Below are 21,046 nucleotides of genomic sequence, written 5' to 3' on the forward strand. Positions count from 1 at the left end.
TTGTTTCAGAAGTCCTTCCCTTCTTGGAGATAATAATCACATTTTTCTATATATTATATTCTAGGTCAGTCTGGGAGGTTAATTGTTGTGCCTTTTACCTTTACATATACAGTAAAATCCACCTAGAGACGATTTTCATGTAAAGTTTATAGTGGGAGTCAGATTGCCCTTATTTTTCTAAATTGAAACAGAAGTTCGAGCCTATCATTGAAAATGTCCTCCTTTTTGCACTGTTCCACAATGCCACATGGGTAAGTCAGGTACCCATATATATAGTATTTGTTTCTGGGATCTCTATTCTGTGTCATTGGTCGATTTGGTTATCTTTATGACAACACCACAATGCACTAATTATTCTAACTCTGTATATGATATACAGTAAAGAACTCCTCAGACCATATTCTTTCAGAGTTTCCTGGCTAAATTTGGCCCACTGTGTTTCCATATAAATTTGAGTCAGCTTCTCAGGTCTTAACCATCTGACAGGAATCTGATGAGGATTTTATTGACTTTACAGATTAATTTGGAAAAATCAAATATTGTATCTATTTACAGGCCTATTTTAATATCTCTCAGTATTTTAGGCCATATATGTCTTTTGTAAGATTTATTATTCCAATGTATTTATTTAAAATTTATTATAATAGTTTCATTTAAAATAATTTGTTTTCTGTTTGTTCAAGATATATATTCAATTGAACATTATATATTATTCTTGTATCTAACAAACTTGTTATACTATCTATAATGACAATATATTTTTTCTTTTCCAATACTTATATATATATATTTTTTCTTTTTTCATGTCTTATTTTCTCACTAGGATCACCAGTAAACAGTTCAAATATTTTAAAAGAAGTGGTAATAGTGCCTATTTTTGGCTCATTCCTAATACCAAATTGAAATCAACATTCCACCATTAAGTATAGTTGTGAGTATTTTTGTAGCCGCTTTTTATCACATTAGGAAAATTCTCTTTTTAGTCTTCTAAGATATTTTTTATTATGAACAGATGTTGTAGTGACCAAATGCTTTTTATGCATATATTAAAATGATCATGTGCTTTTTTTCTCATTCTGTTCATGATTGATTTTTAAAGTTAAACTTAGATTCGTGGAATAAATATGAAAACAGTAATATATTATATTCATAATAAAAAATATATATTTAGTACTTCACATCTGTTTTTATGAGTAACATTGACCTAAAATTTTCCTTTATTGTGATGTCTTTGTCAGAGTTTGTATCAAAATTTTGCTGTCCTCATAAAATGTGTTAGGAAGCATTATCTCTTTTCCTGTTCTCTTGAAGTGTTTATATGTCTGGCATTATTTATTTTTTTAAAGTATTTTAATATTTGCTAGTGAATCTTATGAACCTAGAGTTTCTGAAGGAAGATTAAGTATGGATCAGTTACTTTAACTGGTATAGGATTACTTAGGTCTTCTATTTCTTTTTTTTTTTTTTTTTTTTTTTTTTTTTTTTCATTTATTTATTTTTGTCTGTATTGGGTCTTCGGTTCGTGCGAGGGCTTTCTCCAGTTGCGGCAAGCGGGGGCCACTCTTCATCGCGGTGCGGGGACCGCTCTTCATCGCGGTGCGCGGGCCTTTCTCCATCGCGGCCCCTCCCGTTGCGGGGCACAGGCTCCAGACGCGCAGGCTCAGCAATTGTGGCTCACGGGCCCAGCTGCTCCGTGGCATGTGGGATCTTCCCAGACCAGGGCTCGAACCCGTGTCCCCTGCATTAGCAGGCAGATTCTCAACCACTGCGCCACCAGGGAAGCCCTAGGTCTTCTATTTCTTAAGTTTGTTTTAGAAATTTGTAATTTTCCAGGAATTTGTTTATTTCCTCTAGAGCTTGATATTTTTATATTTTTGGTTGTAAAGTTTGTTTTTTTTTTTTTTTTTTTTTACAATAGTGTCATTACCCTCTTATTTCTAGTATCTGTAATGATTTTATCATTTCCATTTCTGACACTGGCTATTTGTACATTATCTTTTTCTTTGATTTGTTTCCTAAGGGCTTTTTCATTTTATGCTTTATTTCCCCAAAGTTTCATCAGGGGGTTATTGCTCTTCTTAAAGAAACAACACAATTTTATTGATCCACTTCATTTTATATATGTTTTCTATTTTATTAATTTCTTACCTTAGATATTTGAAGAAACTGGGGTGCTAACAATGTAGAGAAGAGTTATGAGATCAGCATCGAGGGGAGGATAGAAGTCCCAGATGGGATGAATCCACATTATATAGCGTGTTTGTTACTTACCTCTCCTCTCATTGTCTCACTGCCTTGTCTCACTTCTTTAACTGTAAATATTTCTTTACAGATATTTGTTGAACAAATTAATGACAATATAGTTATCCTACAGTGACTAATTTTTTTCTTTAGCCATTAGTTTATGGTTAGTGATAGACTAATTGTCTGTTATTAAAAATAAAAAATAAAAAGCTAGATAGAGAAACAAGGTTTCTTATTCCTGATCTCTTATGCTGACATTTCTTTTATTGGCCCCAAATTATATACTGACTGCAGATAATTATGCTAATTTCCTCAGCTGATTTCTTAGTAACACAACTCTGGGAAAATATTATAAAACTCTGAGGAAGTTGTCTTGAAAGGGGCAAGAACCACGCCTAAATAAATAAACATTTAAAAAATTAGAATAAAAAGCTCTTTATTATTGCTTCCACATTCTAGAGAAGAGAATGTGTTCTTTACTCTCTCAGAATGTTTAATGACATGTATCAGTGTGAATTTTTAAGTGGATCTTTAAGTATCATAGTCATTCATTCATTCTTTTATTTATTTGCCTGCATACTTTGATTCATAGTTAATGAGTTCTTTAATTCAAGATATGGCATGTAACCAGTTTCACTGAAATTTCACAAAGTGGGTGCTTGTAGAAAGTGGTGTCTTTTCACTTCTAATTATTTAAAGAGCAAGGTCTTGAATTTGATGATTACTTATTTTAGACATTAACCCTTGAACTGGTTTTCTAGATACAACAGCAAAGAAATCCCAAGCGTTCTGCAAGTTGATACAAAGAAAAGCAGAATAACTACTTTTAAGACTCACAAAGCTGTCATTGTTCAGACAGTGAAATATATACTTGAAATCTTATTTTTTAAAAGGCTTTTTGGAAAAAAATTCAGAGTCCTTTTATGGATGTTCCCTGGTTTTTATTTTTAAGAATAAAGTTTAAGACTACTTATTGCGAAAGACATTGCCATGAATATAGTAGTTGGTTTACCTAAAGTACATGCCCTTAGATGAAAAATACAAGGCGGTTATTATTTAAAGGAGTCATGAATCTTCAGTTCTTGGTGTGATAAATGTGAAAAATGACAGTCATGAAGATGAAAAGGGAAAAGCAAATTTTTACACAATTCTTTCAAAATGCCATCTAAATGTAGAAAAAAGTAGGCAAAGATGATATGGGTATAACAGAATGATATGTTATATTTATATGCCAAGAAAGCACTATTAAAATATGCTTCTTTATCACATATGTTTGCTAGTTTGCTTACAGCTAAACATGCTTTGTCTTATTTATAACATTACTATGCTAAAATTTGGCTGATTCTAGTTAAAATATACATACTGGGAAATATTTTTAGTGCTTATTAGATTTATAGAGATTACTGCTGTGCTATTTACAGGAAAATATTTCAATATTGTTCTAAGCCAGTGCTCTCGGAGAGAACTTTATGTGATGATGGAAATGTTCTCTGTGTTGTGAAATACAGTGGCCACAAGCCACATGGGGCTACTGAGCACTTGGAATGTGGCTAGTACAACTAAAGAAATGCATTTTAAAATTTTATTTAATTTTAGCTAATTTAAATTTCATATTAAATATCCACATGTGGGTAACATAATATACAGCACATTATTTCCACGTATGTGAGTTAAAACACATAAACTACTTTGAACAGTATTTGGCAGACAATTAGTACTTATTAGCTTGTTATTAATGTTGCTATTGTTATTAATATGCTTAAAGTATATTTTGGGAAAGAGCAGGTTGGTCACGTGAATCCAGTTAACAATAAGATATTGTCTTAAGTATTCGTGCACTCAAAGTCCTAAGAATCTGTCAGCACTACTCATTAGTATCTGTTCTCCTTACATCCACCAGCTTAAAAAAAAAATTGTTTTCAATAGATTCTCTGTCCATTGTGAATTCTGAGATGTTTTTATGACTTAAAGCTGAGTTATATAATTTGTGGACTCTGTATACTTCCTGTTGTCCCTTCCTCTATTTTTCTTCTTCCTTTGCCTATTTTAAAAATCACAATGGTGCAAATCTGGACTTATATCAAAAAGTTTTCAGAGGAAGAAATATGCAAATAAAAATAATTTTTTTTCTAAATCTTATGTTAAATTATGAAAACAACATAAGCATCTACCTTTTCTACTTATTGGAAAAACAAAATCAATTTTATTCTTTTAGTATCATAGAATTGCCATATTTGATTTAAATATTTTAGAGCACATTTAACTTGCTCCCGAAGAAATTTTGAACACTTTTAAGAGTATCTTAATTTTTAGGCTCTGTAGATTTTCTGTCATTAGTCTCAATCAGAAGCTACATATGTTATGAATTCCCTCAATATTCCTATAAAACAAGTCAATTTAAGTTGGATAATCATTTTTATTATCTCTTTTGCACTTTCTCTACATTTTTCATGCAGTAGCTTTGAGGTCTTTACTAAAACCATACCTGAATTTTAATTCACTGCTTCTTTAAGAGGTTAGGCAAAGATCCTGATTATATTTGTTTTGTTTTTAACAAATTTATTGGAGTATAATTGCTTTACAGTGTTGTGTTAGTTTCTGTTGTATAACAAAGTGAATCAGCTATATGTATACATATATCCCCATATCCCCTCCCTCTTGCATCTCCCTCCCACCCTCCCTATCCCACCCCTTCCCACTAGCTATCTATTTTACATTTGGTAGTATATATACGTCAATGCTACTCTCTCACTTCGTCCCAGCTTACCCTTCCCCCTCCCTGTGTCCTCAAGTCCATTCTCTACGTCTGAGTCTTTATTCCTGTCCTGCCCTTAGGTTCATCAGAACATTTTTTTTTTTTAGATTCCATATATATGTGTTAGCATGCAGTATTTGTTTTTCTCTTTCTGACTTACTTCACTCTGTATGACAGACTCCAAGTCCATGCACCTCAGTACAAATAACTCAATTTCGTTCCTTTTTATGGCTGAGTAATATTCCATTGTATATATGTGCCACATCTTCTTTATCCATTCATCTGTTGATGGACACTTAGGTTGCTTCCGTGTCCTGGCTATTATAAATAGAGCATTGTGGTACATGACTCTTTTTGAATTATGGTTTTCTCAGGGTATATGCCCAGTAGTGGGATTGCTGGGTCATATGGTAGTTCTAGTTTTAGTTTTTTAAGGAACTTCCATACTGTTCTCCATGGTGGCTGTATCAATTTACATTCCCACCAACAATGCAAGAGGGCTCCCTTTTCTCCACACCCTCTCCAGCATTTATTGTTTGTAGATTTTTTGATGATGGACAGTCTGACCCGTGTGAGGTGATACCTCATTGTGGTTTTGCTTTGCATTTCTCTAACGATTAGTAATGTTGAGCATCCTTTCATGTGCCTGTTGGCCATCTGTATATCTTCTTTGGAAAAATGTCTATTCAGATCTTCTGCCCATTGTTTAATCGGGTTATTTTTTTTTGATATTGAGTGGTATGAGCTGTTTATATATTTTGGATACGGATATTAACCCCTTATTGGTCATGTCATTTGCAAATATTTTTTCCCATTCAGTAAGTTGTCTTTTCATTGTGTGAATGGTTTCCTTTGCTGTGCAAAAGTTAAGTTTAATTACGACCCATTTGTTTACTTTTGCTTTTTGTTCCTTTTGCCTTAGGAGACAGATCCAAAAAAATCTTGCTACAATTTACGTAGAGTGCTCTGCCTACATTTTCTTCTAGAAGTTTTATGGTTTCAGGTCTTACATTTATTTCTTTAATCCATTTTGAGTTTATTTTTGTCGATGGTGTGAGAAAATGTTCTAACTCCATTCTTTTACATGTAGCTGTCCAGTTTTCCCGGAACCACTTACTGAAGAGAATGTCTTTTCTTCATTGTATATTTTTGCTTCCTTTGTTGTTGATTAATTGACCAGAAGTGTGTGGGTTTATTTCTGGGCTATTAGGTTCAGAACAACAAAGCTTCTTAACATATATTTTAGCAATATTTTTTATATCTATGTAAGGATAGATGTTAAATGATTATTTGAATGAAAGGAAGTTTAGGATGATAATTTATCACATTTTTTCCAAAATGCAGAAATAAATTTTACTCATGGTTATGTTGTTAGGATTACTATGATTTGTCCACCCACTCCTGCTAGTTAGTTTGTATACTAAGTCAGTTCAACTTTGTTTCTAAGGTCAATGGCATATAAATAAGCATTTTAAAACTTCTTTATATTCAGGATCTGAAACAATTTGATTCATCCTTTAAAAAAATAACCATAATAAAATGAAAGGAAAACAAGAAACTTACGTGGAACATTTTATTAAAATATTCACATATATAATGAAGATAAGGTTCTGATTCAGATTCCATGAAAACATTCAATATATTCCATAAGAAAATTTATTTGTAAATGTAATAATTAGAGTAGTATTCTGAATCCCTCCTATTTTTCCTATTGCATGAGTTTCTATCAGATTTCACGGACTGGAATACAAGATCATACTTGATCTTTTTTTTTGTTTGTTGGTTGGTTGGTTGGTTTTTCTTTTTCTTGCCACACCATGCAGCACGTGGGATCCTGGTTCCCCAACCAGGGATCAAACCCGCGCCCCCTGCAATGGAAGCGCAGAGTCTTAACCACTGGACCACCAGGGAAGTCCCAAGCATACTTGATCTTGATGGTACTATTTGAGATGATTAGATACAGTCTCCAGGCTTCCTGATGTTGTGTCATATAACGGATTTGAGAAGGAGTATATAGAACTCTAAAGAAAAACACATTGAAAAAAGTTACGATTTTAGGCGTTAAAATAAGAGACTTCTTTCCAGATCATGCAGATTGAGGTGAATTTTTAATGGATTTTCACTGCAGTAATAACTAGCGCATCGCCAGCTCCTACTTCAGCACCTCCAGTCCACACTGCCTGAACCACTGACACAGGCCTAGTCTTGGTGTATGCCCAGCGTCCTCTGGTGGCATAGGAGCCACTGCCTCATCCTCACCTCTGGTGGGATGGGGGAATGTAGTGGCCAGGATCTTGACTGCTTCTTTCTATGGTGCTGGTTTCTCTAAGTCTGCTGTTTTGATTATAGTTAGGTTAAACAAAACAAAACAAAAAATTTTTAAAAAACAACAACCAACAGCTTTCAGCTCAGAGAATTATATTTTGCAGTGTATATTAGAAAATCTAAAACATGGAAAGTTGTATAGGACAAACAACCTCATTTCTTCAACAAATAAACTGCAAGGGGGAAATAAGAGAAAATGAAACCTAGAGATTAAAAGAGACTTAAGAGACATGTCTACCAATTTGGATGCATATACCTTATATGGATCATGATTTTAAAAATATAGCAACAATAACAAAGTATAAAACCCCCTACTTACTTATGAGACAATTGGGGTAGGTTGAACACTGATTGAATATTTGATTGTGTCAAGGAATTATTATTAAATGTTTAAGCGTGTTACTGTGGTTACATATTTTTTATGTTCTTATCCTGGTACAACTGAAGTCTGTACAGGTAAACTTAAATGATATCTGGAATTTGCTTAAAAACACTCTGGTTGACACCAGGAGTGAACCATAATGTAAACTATGGACTCTGGGTGATAATGACATATCAGTGTAGGTTCATCAATTGTAAGAAATCTACCCCTCTGGTGGTGGATGTTGATAATGGGGGAGGCTATGCATGGGTGGGGGCAGGGAGTATATGGAAAGTTTTAGGTTCTGCCCTGAACCTAAAACTGCTCTAAAGAAAATTTAGTCTATTTTAAAAAATATCACCACCATTCTGGTGGGTGAAAGGAATAGATGGCAGTAGAGGTGAAACAAGAATGACCACAGGTTGATAATTGTTGACGTTGGCTGATGGGTATGTGGTTTTCATTATACTATTCTCTCAATTTCTATATCAGAATATGAGAATTTTCTCTAAGAATGTTCAGAAGAGTATTTTCGGGGAAGTCTATTTTTCTGTTACAATGTCAGGGAAGGTGCACTTAGTTTAATTAATATAAAGTCATTTGTTTCTGAAACAACAGAAATCAAAATAGCAACAAAAGTCTAGAGCTATGACAGGATTTCTTCCTTAGCCATTCTTAATGGAAAGAAAAAAACATGAAAGAGGAATGATAAATATAAAAATGTCAAATTTAAAACACATTTTAATTCCTTACATCATTTGTAACTTTCAGATACTAAAAGTTAAACTAAGCTAAAGATTAAAAAGATTAAGTTTTCTTTTCTTTAGTAAAAATGAAAATAGGTTTATATTACACCTTCCTACTTTGTCAAGAAGATGTATTACATTTTGTTTCTTAAATATTCATTTATTTATTTGCTTATTATCCATTAAGTAGGGCTACATTTTCATTTTTAGTCTATGACTTGACTGACTTGGAAAATCATCCAAATTAATTCTCTCTATGTTCTGGGAAATATCTTACTTCTTCCTTTCATTCCTAACAAAACAATACTAAAAGTGTATATGACATCATTATTGAAGATGCAATGCCCTTAATTTCTCCTTTCCTCTTTTTAAGTTATCAGGTAACAGAAATAAAAAAGTCAAGGGTTGTGTTAGACTTCAACCACATCACTCAAAAATACTAGAAACCACCTGATCTGAAACCTTTGCTACTCGGTTTCAGCAACAGTAACAACTGTTTTATGGAGGATTTTCATTAAAAAAATAATAGGAGAAAATGAAAGCTGGCTTTCTACCTGCTCACTTTCACAAGAGAATGAATTTGATACAATATTTCTAAAATCAGATGTAAGGAAGCTTTCATACAGAAGAAGTGATGTGTTATGCCTAATCTTGTTTTATACCCAGATGGATGCTCATATTACCTATTTAAGAAAGGGATGAGAGAGACTTTATTATACTTGCCATTTTCTCTCTAGCCTACTTCATATTGCACTGATAAGGAGTAGCCCTAAAAAAGGCCAAGAAAGATGTAACACACTTCACTTTCTCCTTTCTAAGTTATCAGGTAACAACCCTCACAGCCCACACCTGAATTGAAAGAGAGCACAGAACGCTATTCTCCCTTTTGTGTTTGGGAATAAAATATGAAGAACAGTCAATGAAGAGTTACTGTGAGTAGATGACTAATACTTTGTGGGTTAAACTGATATTTTCCAGATTTGTCAGCTCTATTTGGGTATGAACAGTGACCACAAAGCCATTTAACAGTGAACTGATTCTACAAGCAGATTGAAACCATCCTGAAATGGAAAATTCTCATTGCATATTTAGAGAGACTGAAACTCCTTCCCATCCCACCTCTTTAGTGGAGAAATAACTCCACTAAAACACATGTTTTAACCATGATATGGGAACATGTCCAGACAACACTGTGTGTGTGTGTGTGTGTGTGTGTGTGTGCGCATGTGCAAGCTTGTTCCCCGTTCTGAAACAATACAGTTCATTACCACTTACCTCTGTTTTCTCTGGGTTGCTCCAGTTCCCGTAAATTGGATTAACAAGTGCACAGTTAACACTTCTTTTCGTTTTCCTTAAAGCACCCCGGGCCACAAAAAGAAAAGTAAGTATTAAAATGCACCACAGGACATTTTCAGGCTATTATCTGATAGAAATCTTTGGGAGACACATTATCTAGCAAGTGTACTTATTTTTATGAAGGTATTTCCATAAGTGAAGACTTTTTTGCAGGATGCCAAGGCAAACACATTCTTGAAAGTAAATGTAATTTGACCTCTGAATATTTAAATCCAAAAAAACCCAAGCACATAAAAAAAAATTGTTCTTAAAATTGATTGCTTAAATATTATTCAAGTAATACCAAGGTGTACAAGATTAGAAAGAACAATGTTATATAAAGTTGAATTGGTTATAAGGAAAGGCCACCTTGAAGTCCCATCGACTCCAAGAGTTGCCAAACCCACCACATCCTGAGGACTATTTTCCATGACAGTGTCTGTCATAGAGATTTGTATGTAGTGCATGTCATAGTATTTAACATTTTAAACAGCGAATTTAAATATGAGCATTTTGAAGAGATCTTTATGTTAGTATTTCCTTTCATGGATCATAAAGAGGCATGTCCTTGGTAATCTCACATACTGGTCTAGATCTGCATAATTTACTCTGATTAACTGAGCTCCTAAATGATCATTTCCTTTTTATACTTCAGTTACTTAAGAGTCAATAGACTTATCAGAAGACAACTAGCCCTGGTATAGCTGGTCACAACTGATGAAGAAAAAATGCTCATCACAGGAAAGAAATAAATATAACCAGATAACTAAATACATCCTATTGAAGATATAAGGAAAATCCCAAATATGCACACACACACATACACATGCATGCATACACACACACACGTACACATACACATAGTGGAGAATGGAAGACCGATTCCAGGATGATTGCCAGTGTCTTGAGGAGGCAACCAGGAAGAAAAAATATATAATGCATGACTATTTTTGCCCAATCAGAGTATAATGACAATAAATGTTTGTCAGTAATGTACCCTTAAATCCTAAAAGAAAAGATAATAAAGAGGAAGTCTTACTGATTTACTCTTTGAAAAGAAACTGTCAGAGGTATGACCTCTTATTTCATCTACCAAACCGCATGGTCCTCTTCTAAAAAATAACAGTGTTCATGAGCCCAATAGCATAATCAGGGTAATTGTGTTTGGCTGACAATACATTCTCCCTGTGGATTCAGTGTCTTCTAAGCTTCCTGACCTCCGCTGTTTCTATGTAATTGGCTTAAATATTCAGTAGTTTAACCAGTTCACCTTCATTGCATCTACATTTTGGTTATTGATGAAGAGGGCCATAGCAGCCATTTTTTTGTGAGTTATTTTGTGAAAAAAAAAATCATAGATATACTCTTAAATGGTGAGGCAACAAGTTAATTCCTTAACCACTAATTGAAAACTTATGAGTTGCTCTAATTAAATTGAATGAGTGGTGCTTGATTCTTTGCCTTTTCTCTCTCCAAGACTAGTCAATGTTACGTTCTCAGAGTAGTAAGCTCAATAATTGGCATAGTTAGAGCAAGAGCCTAGACAGTGCTGCTCTCAAAACTGAGACTGGGTGGGACATGACGTGGTGTTTTGAAATATGTCAAAATGTGAAAGCAAAGGCTGGTACAGGAGAAACAACATGCAGAGAGGGAGGATTAGAACAAAATGGAAATTAGGAACTAGGTAAAGACGGGACAGCCACAAACACCGACAGCTCAGAAAAATTATTCTTGGCTGAAATCAGGCATGAAATCGGGAAACAGGAGGAAACCCAAACCATAAGACTAGACAGGACAGATGGTCCAAAGACTGGGCAGGCAACCAGGAACTGGAGGGACAGGCTCGGCTGTCAGGTGGATAGAATTGAGGCACATGCAACACAAAAGATTTCGATATGAGGTGATTATTTTTGGCTTTGAACTGCTGAGACCCCAGATGACCTAAACCAATATTGGCAGGCAGAAGCCAAGTAAATTGATCAATTTTCCAACCCTATTGATTCAGCTATTGAAGCTACTTTTCTTCTGAAGGATTTTAAGTCTTAAATAATTTTCTATTAAAATTAAGTGGCCAGCCTTTGGGGATTGGGTGACTATAAAGAAGGGTGATACATAAGTGTCAGGATACGGAGTTGTAATAAAACAAGAAAGGGTCACAGTAGGAGTAGTGGAAGGTGAGCAAATTTGTTTACTTCAAATTATGTTTATTAGTAGTCTCAAACTTTTATTTTTCCTAGATCAAGTGTATGTCTCCCAACATTGGATATCCCTGAATTGTTGGGCTTAATTCTTAATGTCTTTCCTATTTAAAAGGTAAACTATTACCCACTGCCCATAGATACTTCCATTAAGAAAAATTTTAAATGTCAACTCCATATATTTACCATTTCAAGTTCTATGATATAATTTTCCACCTTCATCAATTATATAAATTCAAACATAAACAATTTTACTTAAAATGATGGATCCTGATATGAGGAAAACAAAATGTTTGACTATGAAGTTTTCTACCACTTCTAACACTGTATGCTGCAATGATAGTCTGCATTAGGATAAAAAATGCTTGTTTAACTTACTGTATCTGTCATTAGGCAGACAGCTCTTTAAGAGCTGAGGTCTCGAAGAATGGAGCGACCTCTAGGAACCAGCAAGGCATTGACTTAGAAGCTTAGAGTAGAGGAAAGGAAGCTGCATGCATCACATGAGTTTTCCTCCCCTAACTTGTGATGAATTCACTTAAATCATTATTAAGCTCTGGCTACATCCAATATGTGCAGGCACTGTATAAGGTGGCATTGTGAGGGGGCTAAACAGAGAAAATGTTTCTGATGCAAGTTTCCAATTTAAATTTAGTGAGCATATGAACACCTCTAAAGGAATTGACTTCATGGCTTATTAACTAACAAAATTGTTTTAGTGTTGATTAAAAACATGAAAGTATTTAAAATAGATATCTGAAATCACTGTAGATGGGCAATGAAGAAAAACAAAAAATAAAACAAAACTTATCTATGTTGCATCCAGTAAACATGACTTTCACACACCATACACTTCACCCATTTAAAGAATATAATTCAAGTTTTTTAATAAAATTAATTTTATTAATTTAAAAAACTGTAAAATATATATAACAAAATTTGCCATTTTACCCATTTTTTAGAAGTGTACAATTCAGTGGCATTCACTGCATTCACAGTGTTGTGCAACCATTACCATTACCTATTTCTAAAACATTTTCATCAGTAGAAAAGGAAATTCTATAGCCATTAAACAATAAAAACTGTTCTCTTCTTCCAGCCCCTGGTAACCTCTAACTTACTTTATGCCTCTATGAATTTACCTAGTCTAGGTACTTCATATGAGTGGAATCATACAATATTTATCCTTTTGTCTGACTTATTTCACTTAGCATAATGTTTTCAAGGTTAATCCATACTGTAGCATGTATAAGAACTGCAATAATTTTTATGGCTGAATAGTATTCCATTGTATGCATATGCTACATTTTGTTTATTCATTCATCTGATGATGGACACTTGAGATGTTTCCACCTTTTGACTATTGTGAATAATGCCGCTTTGAACATTGGCGTATAAGTATCTGGGCCCCATTTCAACTCCTTTGGGTATATAACTAGGAGTGGAATTGCTGAGTCATATGGTAATTCTATTTTAAGTTATGAGGAGGCACCGAACTGTCTTCCATAGCAGTTGTACCATTTTACATCTCCACAAATAATGTATGCAGGTTTCTATTTCTCCACATCCTCAGCAACACTTGTTATTTTCTATTTTATTATTACTATTATTGCTGTCCCAAAAGGTGTGAAGTGGTATCTAATTATAGATTTGATTCACATTTCCCTAATGACTAATGATGTTGAGCATCTTTTCATATGGTTATTGGCCATTTGTATATCTTCTTTGAAGAAATGTCTATTCAAGTATGCTTATTTTTTTTAATTGGGTTGTCTGTCGATTTGTTGAGTTGTAGGAGTTTTTATATATTCTGTATATTAAACTCTTATCATATATATGATTTCAAATATTCCCATTCTGTAGGCTGTCTTTTCACTTTCTTAAGACCCTTTGATGCATGAAGGTTTTTGATGAAGTCCAATTTATTTTTTTCTTTTGTTTCTTATACTTTTGGTGTCATATATAAGAATGCATTGCCAAATCCCAGGTTATGAAGATTTACTCCTATGATTTCTTCTAAATGTTTTATGGTTTTAGCTCTTATATTGAAGTCTTTGATCTGTTTTGAGTTAATTTTTGTGTGTGGTATGAGGTAGGGGTCCAATTTCATTCCTTTGCATGTAGAAATCCAGTTGTCCCAGCAACACCTGTTGAAGAGACTGTTCTTTCCTTATTGAATGGACTTGTCAAAAATCAACTGGTCATAGATGTATGGGCTTATACTTGGATTCTTAATTATAACCCATTAGTCTCTATGTATATTCATATGCCAATACGATATTGTTTTGTTTGCTGTGGCTTTGTGGTAAGTTTTGAAATCAGGAAGTGTGAGCCCTCCAACTTGATCCTTTAACAAGACTGCTTTGGCTTTTTGGTGCCCTTGCAATTCCATATGAATTTGAGGATCAATTTTCCATTTCTGCAAAAAAGGCTGTTGGAGTTTTAATAGGCACTGTGTTGAATCTGTAGATTGCTTTGCGCAGTATTGACATCGTGACAATATTGTCTTCCTATCCATAAACTCGAAATGTCTTTCCACTTATTTAGGTTTTCTTTAATTTTTTTCAGTAATGCTTTGTAATTTTAAGTGTAGAAATCTTTCACCTCCCTGGTTAAATTTATTCCCAGGTATTTTATCCTTTTAGATGCTATTCTCAAAAGTGATTGCATTCTTAATTTTTTTTTCTGATTGTTTATTGCTGGTATTTAGGAGCACACCTGATTTTTGTGTGTTGATTTTGTATATTGCAACTTTGCTGAATTCATTTATTAGCTCTAGTAGCTTTTTGGTGGATTCTTTGGGATTTTCTGTATATGCATGATCATGTCATTTGTATTAGATTTATTTATTCCTTTCTAATTTGGATGGCTTTTTTTTTTTCTTTTTCTTGTCTAATTGCTCTGGTTAAGGTTTCTTATTGGTAAACACATTTATCTCTAGCTTAGTGGCACTATAAAACCTTCATTAATATAAAAATAAATTGTAATGCTAGTGTATGAGGCAAATTATTATGGCAACATTTGGACAGTTTTGGGTAGAGTCTGATTGTCACTTAATGTGAAACCTTTAGACTGGATAAGTGAATAAACCTTTATCTAGGTTGAAAGAAAAACAAGGTGACAGTGAGCATAGGTGTCACTCTGCATGTTGAAGAATGGCTATCAGGAAGGTTACAAAGAAAGAATGACAAGACAATGCCTGAATTGTTTTTATTGACAAGTCTATACTTCAAAATAAACATCAATTTACACATATTGTAAGTTTATTAATTAATAATTTTAATCAGCTTTTATAATTTGTCTTACTGAGTATGTCTTATTAATTATTAATTTTATTTTCTAAATTAATTGTTGTTTTTGGTTATCAATCAGTGGTTTACTTTCTTTCTGTTAAGAACAGACATGTTTTTCTCCAATTTACTGGTATGTCATTTCGTGTGTCTGAGAAACTACTCACGCTTCTTAGTCAAATCCACCAAACACCTAGTGGTAGTCCCCACTACCATCTCATGGGAGTAAATCTGTCACAATGTATTCATATTTTAAAATAGGCTTAGAAAATGTTCAGATGAGCTCAAAACTTTAGCACAAATTATAAAAGTAAGGTGGTATGCCATTTAAGATGGCCATGCATGATGATTCCTGTTACATCCATGTGGATTGCATTATAAAACTCTACTGTAAAAACCTGTCTACTAAAAAGTATGGAGAACAACACTTTCTGAAATTGGGTAATCCTAAGGCAGCTATCAAGGTGATTTGAAGAAATAAACATGATAATTTATTTACCAAAAGATATTTGCTGTGCATGTGTGTGTGGAGGAATTTGCTCTCATGCTTCCACTAAAGAAATGATTTCTATATTTGTTTCTAAATGCTGAAGAACATTCTAAGATCCAAGAAATAACTGTCCTGAGTTAAGGGCCTGAAGGAAAATGATGTCTGTAATGTGGTGACTCACTCCTTAAGGTGGTGAAATGCTAGAATGCTGATTATGTTATTTATCATCTTTCATGTTTATTTAAATTTATCCAACATTTCTAGGACACATACTATTTATCAAACACTGCGTTAGGTCCTATACTTACAAAGTTGATCATTATTTGTTCCTGCCTGTAGAATTTCTTTTGGAGGGTGGCAGCTTGCTAGATTTCTGTCTCTTAGATTAAATTACATTTATAAAATGCCTATCACAAGTAGATGCCCACTAACAGTCCAGTGCTACTCTTTTACCTTCTTTTCTTATTCTCTCCTTTTGTCATTTATATCTTCTTTTAAACTTCCTACTTGTTTCTCCTGACCCCCAAACTTGGGACCAATGAAAGGACATTGGGATAAAGGAAAAAAATAAGGAAGTGGCAAAATTAGTAATAATACTCACTGTAGTACTTTTAATTTTTTTAAATAAATTTATTTATTTAGAGCTAGCAAGCAATCATCTTGTTCATGCCTTTTTTACAGATGGAGCAAATGAGGTTCTTCCCCCACTAGATTATAAGTCCTCTGGAGGATAAGGACCTTGTCTGGTTTATTCTTCTCTCTATCACAGCACCTAATACAGTACCTAGTGCGGCAGGAATCAACTGAATGTTTATAGAAAGAATACCTTAATGAATGCACATAGTCCGAAGGCTTAATGATGGAAAAAAAGCCACTAACCAGCTCTCTACTCTGTTCTTCCATGCCTACTCCCAGCAATATACATCATCGTACTCAGAGAGAAAAGACATTCATTTTTACTATTGTTACCATGGAGTCACATTTGTATTTAGATTTCTGTTCCACTTAGCCCAAGACTTTAAGTGGGCCAGGAGCCTACTTTTGACCTCTGTCTCTTTCCATTTTTGTTTTTTTTTTTCAGCTGGTTAAGTGCCAGCCCAGAGGAGCAGCCTGGGGGCTTTCCTGAAGATGAGCAGAGTATAATAGAATAGGGATGGTCCTTCTATCTATTTCATTACATGGAAACTGAAAAAGTCATATTATTGGAGAAAAATTAATTTGGTACAAGTAACTCATTTTACAATATTTGAAAAATAAAGGTCTGTGTCCCTTATATCTCATATATATCTCTGAAAAATAAGAGGTATGAAATATCCATGTATAAATCAGGGGTTGATGTGAGTTTTCAGGCTATGAAGTATTTGATTTGTTACTGCTGGGGAAAAATGTTTTCTAACCATAAAAGTACATGTGACATATTTTTTAAAAAAAGGGCCCATCTAAACTATGAAATACAATCATTTCACTGGTGGAAATGGAATTCATTTATTCTGGGAGTCATGCCTATTATATTAAATTTTGCTTAGCCTGATAAATGGTGAATCTGGAGTGTCTCAAAGAAGTAAGTCTCAATTCTACTCTACTCATTTCCACCTATGTCATTTTAAACTCTTCAATTAGGTTTTTCCAAATGTTTCCAGTCCTAAGACTTTCTATGAAGTCTTTCTGAGTGTGCTAATCTTTCACATAAAGGGAAAATACATTATAAAATCCTAACAAAAATAATATATTTCTGGTCCCCACTTTTACTCATATCTGTTTTTAATGTTCATTAAACATATTTCTGTCAAAAAGAGATCTTTTTAGAAATGTTTGTTTCTTAGGGTACTAATAATTTTTTTCTCTGTCTCATTATAAAAATTAATGAGTAATGCTCTAATTTTTGCTTCCTGATTTTAGAACCTATAAAAATGAGTTATTCTTTTTTTTTTGGTTTGTTCATTTTTAACTTGTAGTAATAGGAGGAGATTGGTGCACTGCATTTCCTGTGCAATTATCGGTGCCAAACGATTCACATACATCATCTTTCTTTTCTCAAAACCTTAGACAAGTTTTATTTTACACCTGGTCTCTGACTGTTTCCAATCCAAATTTTAGCCTGTCTGAATAGACTGTTTTTAAGGAGGGGTATCACACATTTTTTAATTTAGACACTACTTTGTCCTTTTTGTAATGAGAACAACTTTATGGCAGTTTGCAAAGATAAGCACAATAGAAGAATATAAACCAAATGAGAAGGGACTTCCCTGGTGGTGCAGTGGTTAAGAATCTGCCTGCCAATGCAGGGGACATGGGTTCAAGCCCTGGTCTGGGAAGATCCCACATGCTGCAGAGCAACTAAGCCCATGCACCACAACTACTGAGCCTGCATTCTAGAGCCCATGCTCTGCAACAAGAGAAGCCACTGCAATGAGAAGCCTGGGTACCGCAACCGAAGAGTAGCCCCCGCTTCCCACAATTAGAGGAAGCCCACACGCAGCAATGAAGACCCAACACAGCCAAAACTAAATAAATTTTTTAAAAAAATGAGAAACAGATAGGAAGTGGAGAAAAGAATTCTTAGAACTGGAAAATAGAGTTGAGCCAGAGGGAAAGAGATGGGGACAGTATATGACATCGGTATGGTAAGAGTCTATTTACTTACTTAATGTAGGATACAAATTTGACTTTAAGATTCTCCAATTAAAATTTAAGCAGGACAAAAGAATCAATCACATAGGTCACACTTTCAAAAAACAAACAAACAAGAAAAAAAAACAGTTGCTTAGAAGCACATCTTCACCAACTCAGGAGATAAGACTTTTATGGTATGCATCCTGTCACCATACTCTAGGCTAAAAAGGTAACAAGTGCCCATAACATTATTTTAGGAAGACCAGCAATGGGTTTCACTAGGTTGTTTCAATAAATATCTTTCAAAATATCAGACTGAGACTATGACAAAGTGTGCCTCAGTAAAACTATCTAGGAGAGGGTGGTAGCAAGAAGGGAGAGGGATTAAATGGAACATTTGAAGCACAACAGTGTGTTAGAGAATTTGATTTGGGGAGCATTTTTTTTTTGGCTGCACTGTGCAGCATGTCGGGTCTTACTTCCCTGACCAGGGATGGAAACCAGCCCTTGGCAGTAAGAGGAAGGAGTCCTAATGACTGGACAGCCAGGGAATTCCCATGAGGGGCATCTTAATATGGTTGTGTTTATCATAAAAAAGCCAGCACCAAGATTACAATTTGTAGTGTGTAATTACAGTGTGGCACATTAAATCTGTTATAAGAATCTATAGATAGTAAAACTGTCACTGTCTGCAGATGACATGATACTTTACATAGAGAATCCTAAAGATGCTACCAGAAAACTACTAGAGCTAATCAATGAATTTGGTAAAGTAGCAGGATACAAAATTAATGCACAGAAAGCTCTTGCATTCCTAAACACTAACGACAAAAAATCTGAAAGAGAAATTAAGGAAACACTTCTGTTTACCATTGCAAGAAAAAGAATAAAACACCTAGGAATAGACCTACCTAAGGAGACAAAAGACCTGTATGCAGAAAACTATAAGACACTGATGAAAGAAATTAAAGATGATACAAACGGATGCAGAGATATACCATGATCTTGGATTGGAAGAATCAACATTGTGAAAATGACTATACTACCCAAAGCAATCAACAAATTCAGTGCAATCCCTATCAAACTACCAATGGCATTTTTCACAGAACTAGAACAAAAAATTTTACAATTTGTAACCTGAATAGCCAAAGCAGTCTTGAGAAAGAAAAACAGAGCTAGAGGAATCAGACTCCCTGACTTCAGACTACACTACAAAGCTATGTAGTCAAGACAATATGGTACTCGCACAAAAATAGAAATATAGATCAATGGAACAGGATAGAAATCCCAGAGATAAACCCATGCACATATGGTCACCTTATCTTTGATAAAGGAGGCAAGAATATACAATGGAGAAAGGACAGCCTCTTCAATAAGTGGTGCTGGGAAAACTGGACAGCTACATGTAAAAGAATGAAATTAGAAATTAGAACACCACCTAACACCATACACAAAAACAAACTCAAAATGGATTAAAGACCTAAATGTAAGGCCAGATACTATAAAACTCTTAGAAGAAAACATAGGCAGAACACTGTATGACATAAATCACAACAAGATCCTTTTTGACCCACCTCCTATAGAAATGGAAATAAAAACAAAAATAAACAAATGGGACCTAATGAAACTTCAAAGCTTTTGCACAGCAAAGGAAACCATAAACAAGACGAAAAGACAACCCTCAGAATAGGAGAAAATATTTGCAAATGAAGTAACTGACAAAGGATTAATCTCCAAAATATACAAGCAGCTCATGCAGCTCAATATCAAAAAAACAAGCAACCCAATCCAAAAATGGGTGGAAGACCTAAATAGACATTTCTCCAAAGAAGATATACAGATTGTCAACAAACACATGAAAGGATGCTCAACATCACTAATCATTAGAGAAATGCAAATCAAATCTACAATGAGGTATCACCTCACACTGGCCAGAATAGCCATCATCAAAAAGTCTACAAACAATAAATGCTGGAGAGGGTGTGGAGAAAATTGAACCCTCTTGCACTGTTGGTGGGAATGTAAATTGATATAGCCACTATGGAGAACAGTATGGAGGTTCCTTAAAAAACTAAATATAGAACTACCATACAACCCAGCAATCCCACTACTGGGCATATACCCTGAGAAAACCATAATTCAAAAAGAGACATGTATCACAATGTTCATAGAAGCACTATTTACAATAGCCAGGGCATGGAAGCAACCTAAACGTCCATCGACAGGTGAATGGATAAAGAAGATGTGTTACATATATACAATGGAATATTACTCAGCCATAAAAAGAAACGAAACTGAGTTATTTGTAGTGAGGTGGATGGACCTAGAGTCTGTCATACAGAGTGAAGTAAGTCAGAAAGAGAAACACAAATACCATATGCTAACACATATATAAGGAATCTAAAAAAAAAAATGGTTCTGATGATCCTAGGGGCAGGACAGGAATAAAGATGCAGACGTAGAGAATGGACTTAAGGACACGGGGAGGGGGACGGGTAAGCTAGGATGAAGTGAGAGAGTAGCATTGACAAATAAACACTACCAAATGTAAAATAGATAGCTAGTGGGAAGCAGCTGCATAGCACAGAGAGATCAGCTCGGTGCTTTGTGACCACCTAGAGGGGTGGGATAGGGAGGGTGGGAGGGAGATGCAAGAGGGAGGGGATATGGGGATATATATATATATACA

The 21,046-nt window shown here is 34.4% G+C and overlaps 1 protein-coding gene across 1 annotated transcript in view; it reads right to left on the reverse strand.

Moving 5' to 3' along the window:
* Positions 1 to 6,900: 6,900 nt before the first annotated feature.
* The window catches only part of MALRD1 (MAM and LDL receptor class A domain containing 1), a 608,926-nt gene continuing 594,780 nt past the window's right edge, over positions 6,901 to 21,046 (reverse strand). The window contains exons 40-41 of the mRNA XM_057542012.1: positions 9,707 to 9,782; positions 6,901 to 7,020 (exon numbers count right to left, since the gene is read on the reverse strand). Of these exons, the coding sequence (XP_057397995.1) occupies positions 6,940 to 7,020; positions 9,707 to 9,782 (157 nt within the window). The 3' untranslated portion in view covers positions 6,901 to 6,939. The remainder of the gene's footprint in view (positions 7,021 to 9,706; positions 9,783 to 21,046) is intronic.

Source organism: Balaenoptera acutorostrata, chromosome 3, assembly GCF_949987535.1.
Source record: "Balaenoptera acutorostrata chromosome 3, mBalAcu1.1, whole genome shotgun sequence".
NCBI classification, from domain to species: domain Eukaryota; kingdom Metazoa; phylum Chordata; class Mammalia; order Artiodactyla; family Balaenopteridae; genus Balaenoptera; species Balaenoptera acutorostrata.